Source organism: Mercurialis annua, linkage group LG6 (genome assembly GCF_937616625.2).
Source record: "Mercurialis annua linkage group LG6, ddMerAnnu1.2, whole genome shotgun sequence".
NCBI classification, from domain to species: domain Eukaryota; kingdom Viridiplantae; phylum Streptophyta; class Magnoliopsida; order Malpighiales; family Euphorbiaceae; genus Mercurialis; species Mercurialis annua.
Window position 1 is genome coordinate 17,578,902 of NC_065575.1, and position 10,765 is coordinate 17,589,666.

Here is a 10,765-nt window from a genome sequence, read left to right on the forward strand (position 1 = left end):
CAAGCTTCCCGAACTCCTGGTCCAGCTGCTTCTTGCCTCGCCGGATCTAAAACAATTTTAAAACATTTGACTTGTATCAAAAACCTATTCTAAGATTGACTCTAGCACTACTGCATATCTGTTTTTTTGCGACGGAATATTCCGTCGCAATTCACTCATTTTCCGTCACAAATACACCTTTGCGACGAATTTACGACAGAATTTGTCCGTCGCAAAAGCTCTTGTCGCTAAAATATTAGCGACCAGAGTGTCGCAAATATGGCGACGGCCAGCCCGTCGCCATATCCAAACACACCGTCGCAAATGTCGTCTCCCAAAAAATGAAAAGGGAGACGTATTGGCGACGGATTGAAATATTTTCCGTCGCAAAACACGTCGCAATTTGGACAGAAATTTTCTATTTTTCGTCCGTTTCCCTATTCAATTCACGACGATTATAATCTGTAAAATCTATTATTTGCAACTCTCAGTAAAACTCAATTTCCAAAAACGAACGATTTCATATAAAAACATGTTATATTTTACATATCGTAAGAAAATGTATAAAACAAGATAACACAAAATGTATAAAGTGACAAAATACAAAATGTCAGAAATACAAACATGACACTACAAAGTCGGAGTGTCGTCATCGTCTGAAGGACCTGGGAGTTGGCGATACTGCGGAGGAAGAGTCTGCATCATCTTCGCCATCTCGGCCATCCTCTCATTGGTTCTCGCCTTCTGGGCACGGAGATCCTCCACCTCAGTGGTAATCTGGCGCAGTCCATCCTGGATCCCTGCCTGCACACGCCGCTCGATCTCCTCCTCAGTTCGCTGTGACTGTGTGGGCTTGGTCCTCGCCCTACTAGACGTCGTCGTATCCACGTACGCACTAGTCGCTGAACCCAACCCGTAGACACGCCGCTTCTTGTTGACGCCCTCGATATCCAGAAATAGCTGGGTCTCGTCGACTTCCGCTGTGCTAGACGAACCACCATCTCCGGTCGGCGGGTGCGATGCAGCATCAAGTCTCTGAGCAATTGCATCCTACAAAAAGATTGAAAAACATATCACATAACGGCTAATTAAAACGTATAACATATGAAATGTAAGTATAAATCCTAACGAAAATTCGGCAGCATTTCCTCTATAGTTTGATCAACACCCATTTTTCAGGGACATCCTGCAAACATATAGATTTCATATACAACCCACCGGCTGTTAACACACCTAATCTAACATTTACAATTTAAATTAAAACACATTTTACACTAATTTAATCTAACACTTGAGTAAAGTAAAACAACTACTAAAATTATATAGGTTTATGACTTACACTCATGTCTTGGGCCCTCTTGTCTACCATGACACCCTTATCAGCTTTCGTGGAGTGCATCCGAGTATACAGCTCCGTTGCGGTAGGCTTGCGGCCGAGCTCTTCAGCCTAAAAGAAAAATATTATAGCTTGTTAGTTCATCAGAAAATCAGAAAATAAAAGATAGTTGTAAATAAAAAAGAATTCTAGAAACAAATCAACACATCCATATGTCGGATGGCGGAACGGGATCCTCCTGTATGGCATATTGGTCCGGAACCGGCTCCAGCAGGCTCGCTCATCCGATTAGCGCGAGCTACATCGGACTTCTTCTTCTCGTCCTCTAACGCCCAGACGGCCTGCCAAGAATCCCAGATATCTTGGCTGATCGAGGTATGTTTTCCGTCCTTCTCTCTCATCCTGTGAATGACGTCCTTGTATCGGTTGCCAGCATGCGTCATGAATACACCTTTGATGACATCGTCGCTGAAATCCGCAGTATCCCACCAGTATTCCTTCTGCAAAACATAAACACCAAGTTTCAGTTAGTAATTTTGCGTTAGTCTAAATTCGAACTTTAAAATGAACAATTTATTACCTTAAATTCCTCCCAATAGAAATCTCTCTGCTCTGGAGTCAGAAACCGCCAGGCTCGCCCATTCTCGAACCAGCACTTTCTAAAGATCTCCCGCATAGATCGGGAGATTGGTCCAGAATTAAACAGCCTCTCCCTGCGAGGTTACAGCAAACTTTTACTTTCTATAGCAAAACGATAAAAAAAAATTAAACTAAAAATTTACATTCTTACCTGCTGGCGTCTGGGAAACACAGTGCCCTCCCCAGATCATCCAGCTCTGCAGGGGCCTCTCCTGGCTGTCGGGGCTAAACGGGGGGTGCCGCCTCCACCTCCTGCTGCTGATCCTGAATAGGGATATCCTCAACAAGGGCACGCATAGCTGGGTTACCCCGACCCCGACCTCTAGCTGGGTTACCCCGACGTCCCCGACCTCCAGTCGGATCACCTGAACCACCCACCCCTCTCATACCTGTAGACATTAAAATATGTTTCGTTCCACATATAACAATTTAACAATTATAACAAAACATTACAGAAAAATACATTATAAAAAATACATTGTTAATTGTTAACAATTTAATATATTTAAATTAATTAATACATTTAATAATATAACTAATTCATTACAATAATAAATGAATACAACTAACAAAAACTGCAAAAATATCAAATACGTCAGTCAAGTTGTTCTTCATCTTCGTCTGATGAGGATGGCGGAAATTCTTCTTCTTCATCTTCAGCAGGAGGGATTTGCAACGCATCTTCGTCCGCTACCTCATTCAGGTCAGCTAAATTTGTGGGATTGTCGTCCGTTTCAACTATAAGGGGATTTTCTTCAATGTCCTCTTGAAAGGCCGGGATAATCGCATCGGGCATGTCAAGTTCTGCTCGTGCCTTAATTTTGCAAACTGCCCACCAATTTACTTTGTCCCGTTTTCTACTTGGATATGGAAGGTAGTGAACTTGGTCAGTCTGTTCTGCCAAAATGAACGGTTTGTATTTATTGTACCTGCGTCTGTGATTAACATCTACCAAGTTGTATCGATTGGTAGTGTCCGTGCCTGTATCCGTAGGGTCGAACCATTCGCATTTAAAAATGACGGTATGCTTCATTGGTAGAGCTGGATACTCTAACTCAATTATGTCAGTTAGCACTCCATAAAAGTCATTTTCACCCTCAACATATTCTGTTCCCCGTACGCAGACACCGCTATTCATTGTAAGTTGATCCTGCCCATATTCCTGAGTAAGAAATTTGAAGCCGTTTACATAGTATCCCTTATATGTGGTGACCTTTCTACACGGTCCCTTTGCGAGACTCAGAATAAACGGATTAGTACAGACAGTTGGATCTTTCACCTGTGGGAGTTAGAAATTTGTAAGATTTATAAACCTTATTATAAAAATGAAAGTCCATTGTTATAAGATACGTACATATTGTTCGAACCAAGAGGCGAAATCACTTTCAAGCACTCTTTCAATTTCTGTTTCACTTATGTCACTGTTCCTTTCGCGCAATCCGGCCACAAAAACCCTTTAAATGGAAGAGGCCCAAACTACATCAAATTCTAGCAAATATGTGAAATATTACACTATATTTAAATGCTTACTTTCGATGATCTTCGATTTTGGAACAATTCAGAAGAACATAGGTCCGAGCAGCGATGATCTCATCGTCTTCAAGATATCTTCTACCGCTACCACGCAACGGCTTTCCCTTAGGTTTAAAAATTCCCAGTTTGTCGGGATCTTCATCGATATCCATATCAGAAGTTTCATTTCTTCCCAAACGCACGGGTAACATCGGATCACCTTCAGCAAAATAATAGGATGCAAATTTAGCGATTTCTTCTTGCAGATATCCACTACTAATGCTCCCTTCCACCCTGCCTTTATTAGTGACATTTTTTTTTCAATTTCCTCAAATATCTGTAACCGGATATTAATATTAGTAATATGAACAGATGGATTCGAGAAAAAACCATGACTAATTGATTACCTTTCAAATGGATACATCCAGCGATACTGAACCGGTCCTGCCATCATAGCTTCATACGGAAGATGCACGGGGAGATGCTCCATAGAGTCAAAAAAGCTGGGTGGAAATATACGTTCCAACTTACACAGGATTTTTGGGATCTCAGTTTCCATACGGTTTAGATCTTCCTGTGACAGTGACGTGGAAGTTAACTCCCTGAAGAAGATACTTAACTCTGTTAGAGGCTCCCACACGTTCTTCGGAAGTAGCTCCCGAAGAGCGATTGGCAGAAGTCGTTGCATAAAAACATGGCGGTCATGACTTTTCATTCCATGCATTTTCAGCCCCTTTAGATCAACACATCTAGACAAGTTTGACGCGTACCCGTCTGGAAACTTTATTTTCTGAATCCACTCAAGCAAAACTCGTTTTGAATCCCTATCCAAAGCATACATTGCCTTTGGAAATCTCCCAGTTGCCGGATCTTTAGCTAACCCTGGCCGATCACAGATGTCGTTCAACTCTTCACGAGATTTTGCATGGTCTTTTGTTTTCCTAGGGACATTGAGAACGGTATTAAAAATGTTATCGAAGACATTTTTCTCAATGTGCATGACATCAATATTGTGACGTATTACATTCGTTCTCCAATAAGGCAAATCCCAAAAGATACTTTTTTTATTCCACCCATGATCTTTTGACAGTAATGCATTAGTAACTTTCGCACCAGGCTCAAATTCCTTCTTAAACCCCAGTCGATCAATCTCTGCTAACAGTTCATCTCCAGTTCTCACCCCTGCAAACCTTTTGCCGACCTCTCGTTTCCCCTTACGGAAATCAGTAACATTTCGACGGAATTGGTGATTCGGAGGCAAAAACTTGCGATGGCAATCAAACCACGATTGTTTACCGCTTTTATCCAGTGTGAATGCATCGGTGTTTTCCATGCAGTACGGGCATGCTTTTCTACCAGCAGTGCTCCAACCAGACAACATAGAATAAGCGGGAAAGTCATTTATTGTCCACATAAGAGCCGCTTTTAGTTGAAAATTCTGACGCTTATGAACGTCATATGTCTGGACTCCACATTCCCACAGTTGGTTCAACTCTGCAATCAGCAGCTTTAGGAAGATATCCATTAGGTGTTTCGGGTTTCTAGGCCCCAGTACCAAAACCGTTAAAAACATAAACTCATCCTTCATGCACATGCCTGGGGGGAGATTGTACGGCGTCAAAATGACCGGCCACGAGGAATACTGCTGCCCAAAATTGGTAAATGGCTGAAACCCATCGGAGCATAAGCCTAATCTGATATTTCTTCCTTCATCGGCAAACTCAGAATACAGTTCACTAAAACGTTTCCAAGCCGGAGAGTCGGACGGGTGGCACATCTTATCACCATCCATCTCGTGGTCTGCGTGCCACGTCATATGCCGAGCAGTTGTTTTCGAAGCGTACAACCTCTGTAGCCTCGGAGTTATTGGAAAATAGAACATCTTACTATATGGCACGTTAGCCTTTCTTTTTGTGGATTTTCCGTGGGTCACAGGTTTCCACCGCGCATAATTGCAAACTTTGCAGTGCGTTAGATCCGCGTCCTCCCCCCAATAAATCATACAATTATAGAAACAACTGTCAATAACCTCAACCGGCAACCCCAAACCTTTGACCAGCTTCTTAATTTTAGCAAAATTCGTAGGCATCTTGTTGTCCTCCGGGAGCAGCTCCTGTATCAATCCGCATACGTCGTCAACTAAAGCTACTGAACCCTTATGTCGACACTTGATCTCCATCACTTTAGCAGATGCAGAAAATGGAGAGTGTCTGCTATTCCCAGGCCATATGTCTTCTTCAGCCGCACGCATCATATCATAAAATTTTTGAGCTTCAGCATTCGGGAGCTCATCTTCAGGAAACGTTATTTCTGGACCGGCCGCATCAAGAATCATTCTTTGAGTGGAACTGAACTCACCTGGCCCCTCATTTTCATAGTCGAACTCAACATCCTGCTCTGATAACTGTGCAAGGGGAGGGGGGGTTCAAAACGCTCCCCTCGCCATGAAAAACCCATACTTGGTAACCTTTCACGAACCCATTCTTCAATAAATGGAATTCCACCTCATCGACATCCCGATAGCTTGTATTTCGACAACCTCTCTTAGGGCAGGAGCATTTTATCTGTACCCCACTCATACAAATCGGATGCCGTAATGCAAACCGGATAAACTCCTTCACATGATCCTTGTACCCTGTGGTTAGTAACCCGTTTGTGTGGCTTCTGTACATCCAACTGCGATCTGTCTCCATTTCTGTAGCGCGGATAATTAGAGATGAGGTTTTCACTCGAGATAAGCAAAGTCAATGTAATTGACTGCTTAAAAGGAAGGGTATCCCATTCGCAAAACAGGCGCCCCGTAACTCGGCCACGATATATGCCTATCAACGGAGAAAAATATTCGGCAGCCTTCCGACGTTGTTCTCCCTCAGTGCGATATTTAGTATATGCGTTGTAACACTAATAATATATTCCTCGAGGAATAAGCGTTACAAAACATATACTAAACATCCACCCGGAGAACAAACGCTGGAAAACTACCAAATATTTTTCTACCGCTACTAGACATATATGTTTTTTCGTGATCGAGTTACGGAAGCACCAGTTTTGCGAACTGTACAAACTGTACAATCCCGTTTCGTTCAATCTCTTGAACACACGGGACGGGAACTCTACAGCTAGGTTTACGATTTTATTCGGTGGGAATAAAATCGAGGTTTATTTAGGTTGAATCTTATCAATAAAATCTATTCCAACTAAATTAAATCAAATTAATTAAGCGATAAAACCTACTTGTTGAAAGGCAGAACCGCAAAGAGAAGGTGAAACGTCCAGATCAATCGGAACCACGGTGCGCGGGCTATCAGCGACTGTCAGACCTATCATGGTAAATAAAAACACGTATTAATAAAAAATAATTAACAAAAAATCGACAGCACTTCCCCTAAAAATGAGTATCACCCATTTTTCAGGGAAGTCCTGCAAGAAAATAACAATACACAAATGTACCAAAATTATCGCAAATAATTGAAAGAGTAATGGATTATCTTAAATTATTATCTAATCTAATTAACTAATTAAATTAAACATAAATTGTTAACATTTAAACAACTTATAATATTATCATCAAATTAACCTAATTTAATCAACTAACAATAATAAAAATATTAACAAGCGACTTTATTAAACAATTTTTTAAAAAACAACATAATTTTATTAATAGTTTAATAATACTAAAAATGAATTCAACATAATTTACATTAAATTAACCTAATTATTAAATAATTTAAAAACAGAAAAATAAATTAACTATTAAATAATTTAAAAACAGAAAATTAAATATAAAATATGCTATAATTTAATTTAAACTAACATAATAAATTTAACATAAACTAACCTAACCTAATTTAAACTAACATAATCAAATTTAACATAAACTAACCTAATTAAACCTAAATTAATTAATTAATCTATATATATTAAATTAGATTAATTAACCTAAATTAAGTAATTAATCTATGTATACTAATTAATTTAACATAATAAAATTAATAAATATATTAACTGATTTAATAATAAAAAACAACTAACCTACGAATGGAAGCGAGCAGCAGTGATCGGCAGAGGACGGCGGCAGAGAGGAGGAGAAGGACAGCGGCGACCGGCACACGGCGAGCAGCAAACGGGAGCAGGAAACGGCGACCAGGGAACGGCAGGCAGTGAACGGCGAGAAGAGGACGGCGATCAGGGAACGGCGGCGAGCAGCGAACGGCGGCGACCAGCGAACGGTGAGAAGAAGAAGGGAGCAGTTTTTGGCAAAAAGAAAAATAGAAGAAGAAGGGAGCATCACGCGTTTTAATTAGGGTAAGAAATTTGTGACGGACTCCTTTAGTCCGTCGCAAATGGTGCTTAATGAAACGGTGTGTTTTATTCAGCACATTTTGCGACGGAATAAAGGAGTCCGTCGCAAATTTCTTACCCTAATTTTGCGACGGACTCCGTCGTCCGTCGCAAATATGTTGAATGAAACGATTCGTTTCATTCAACAATGCATTTAGCGACGGATATTGTTAATCCGTCGCTAAATAATTTGGGATTTAAAATGGCGGGAGTTGTCCCGCCACGAAAGCGACGGATCTGCGACGGCTATTCCGTCGCAAATGTGGCGGGAGCTTTCCTGCCATCATTTTCAATGGAATCAGCGACAGATTTTTCTTCCGTCGCTGATTCCGTCGCAAACTTGTTTAAATTGCGACGGATTTGACATCCGTCGCAAACGTCCGTCGCAAAAGGCCAGATTTCTAGTAGTGTAGACTCGAGACACGACGCACTACTCTTATTATTCATCTTGCTTTTCACGTGTTTATCCCGATAAACGGTATCTAACTCGTTCACTGATCGAATACCATTTCTAAATCGATTCTCGTTGAACCTCTTTAGGTTAACGCCTCTAATTAATCGAATACTATTCGATTTCAAATCTCGGTATGCGCGTACGAAAAACGGTTATTAAAACAACTCAATCGGGGGTACAAGAGTCGGGGTGCACGCTCGTGCCCTTGGGTGCATGTTCGTTGTCATGACCCATTTTCAAGGACCGCGACCGGCGCTAGGGTATGGGTATGGTTGTACCAAAACCCGTAGCTAACCTTGCGAATAACCAACAATTACATAAACCTGCAAGGAACCAATACTCGGGGGCAACCGAGACTTTAGCCTAGTTTTAGCAGTTCATAAAATACAACATTTATATAATAATTGTTCGATCAATTCCGAGTCATAGCATAAATATTTAATAACCCAAGTTATTATATTAAAGGCAAAACAATTAAATTAGTAGAATAATTATGATAACAAGTATTAGACAAATACGATTTCTAATTACTACTGTGGTCTAAGAATAAAATCAGTTTAAGAAACTTTATTAGATAAAGTAAAACCTCCGAGGAAATAAAGAATCGGAGAGCAGCTGACTCGCTCATATCATAACCCTGGAAAAATTGGAAAAACAACGGGGTCAGATATACTGAGATGAGTTCATACCAATATTTATATTTATCAAGTGGAAAACCTTTAAAACCGTTTAAAACATTTAATAACAACATTATGTATAATAGTTGGAACCATAATCCACATTACTAAATATAACCATAATCCGATGGGCCTGGTCCCGAGAGCTGAGCTGCACCGAGTTACCACCGACCATTCTTAATCCATAATCAGAGTCCCGACAGCTGAGCTACACCGAGTTACTCTACTAGTCCCGAGAGCTATGCTCATACCGAGTTACCACCATATATCACATACCTTTTCTAGATCAATATCGGTGCGCACGCAGTCCTAATGATGCCCATTAGGTAGCATGTTCCAACTAGAAGCCATAATATAAAAACAGTTCGAAATATACGTACAGTATATATATTTAATATTAAAATAACAATTTACTTAATAAAGCGGTAAATAGAAAGTACAAACTCACTGCTTGCTAATCCACGTGATAACTCCTGTCAAGCAACCTAAACTCGGTTGGACTCCAAAGCACGAACAGCTCGACGAGTCTAAACAAATATAAACCAATTTTAAATCAGACCCTAACTCTAGAGAGTACTAGACACCATATATGACTAGCACAAATAACACGTCAGAATAAAACAATCCAAATAACACAAAATTACCCAATAGGTAGAAACGCTCAATTAATACAAGTCTATTGAGTTCTCGCTTTAAAATCCATTTTATAAATATTATTTAATACTTTAAATAATAAATAATTTCCAAATAGTGGGTTAGCTGAGTTACCAGTAACTACCAAGCTAACCTCACTTGTCGGGTGACCCAAGTCTAACCCGACTCAAACGTTATCAAATAAAAAACCCGAGTTTATATTTATAAAATAATTCGATAAAATAATAATCCATTTTAAAAGCAGAACTCAATAACCTCAATTTCAAGTAACCCAAGTTACAACCAAACTTAACCATTTTAAGTTTATAAAAGTTTAGGGACTAAACTGTACCTTAGCCAATTTAGGGACTAAACTGTACTTTAGCCAATTTGATATTCGAAATCAAATTAATTACTTTTCTTTATAATTAAAACAAAATCTAAAGTTACTAACCAAAAACTTAAAATTCACTATCATTGACTAAAGAATTCACAAGTAACAATGAACAAAACAATGGCAGCAGCTAAAGGAATAGAAGCCGACTACAGTATCGCAACAACGACGAAAGAAATCAAGAAATTCGACTTACCGATTGAAGGTAAGAATGCTAAACGATTCAGCGACGAAATAGGGCTTGTGCACATGCAAGACAAGCGATCCTAAGCCACAAATAACCTAAGATAAATTATACAACGGCAGCAACAAAGTCAATAGGACATCAGTCGTGATGCATTCAGGATGACGAAACGAAACGGTGAAAGAAGGGATTGAACTACGTACCAATAACGATTCGAACACGTAGGGAATGATGGGTTCGTTGAGCAAGGAAGAACAAATAGAATGATCTCAGCAATAGCTAAAATAATGAATGTAACGAATCACGACGAGTGTAGTGATCATGAATGAATAACGATGAAACGAGAAAAGATGAACGAAAGACTTGCCAAAGTCTGAAATTGAGAGGGGAGGGTGAAACAAGGATCGATCTCAGAGAGTGAAAGTGTTTTAGGTCGGCTAGGGTTACTAGGAATGAAATAGAAGTGTTTAAAATCAGATAAGGGTCTATTTATATGCCAAAGAAATCAAGTTCACACGACAGGCGCGATGCGAGGCGCGTTCGTCCCATCGCGCCTTCCTCCAAAAAGCTGTTTTTCATGAGGCGCGATGCGAGGCGCGTTGGACCCATCGCGCCC

The 10,765-nt window shown here is 40.1% G+C and overlaps 1 protein-coding gene across 1 annotated transcript; it reads right to left on the reverse strand.

Annotated features, from left to right (window-relative positions):
• Positions 1-2,013: 2,013 nt before the first annotated feature.
• Positions 2,014-6,159, reverse strand: LOC126687671 (uncharacterized). The gene is made up of 8 exons (XM_050382227.1): positions 5,926-6,159; positions 3,931-5,870; positions 3,485-3,760; positions 3,309-3,408; positions 2,632-3,233; positions 2,525-2,529; positions 2,204-2,343; positions 2,014-2,028 (listed from the first exon to the last, which is right to left on the reverse strand). Exons 1-8 carry the CDS (start codon positions 6,157-6,159, stop codon positions 2,014-2,016), a joined length of 3,312 nt encoding a protein of 1,103 aa, XP_050238184.1.
• Between the last annotated feature and the right edge of the window lie 4,606 nt (positions 6,160-10,765).

What these genes read in the sequence shown, in the direction of transcription:
- LOC126687671 (XM_050382227.1), bottom strand. Translation starts at nt 6,159, where the DNA reads ATGGAGACAGATCGCAGTTGGATGTACAGAAGCCACACAAACGGGTTA. An exon ending in GGTTCGTGAAAGGTTACCAA is followed by an intron (nt 5,871 to 5,925) that starts GTATGGGTTTTT and finishes CCCCTTGCACAG; the next exon opens with TTATCAGAGCAGGATGTTGA. An exon ending in CCTCTTGGTTCGAACAATAT is followed by an intron (nt 3,234 to 3,308) that starts GTACGTATCTTA and finishes TAACTCCCACAG; the next exon opens with GTGAAAGATCCAACTGTCTG.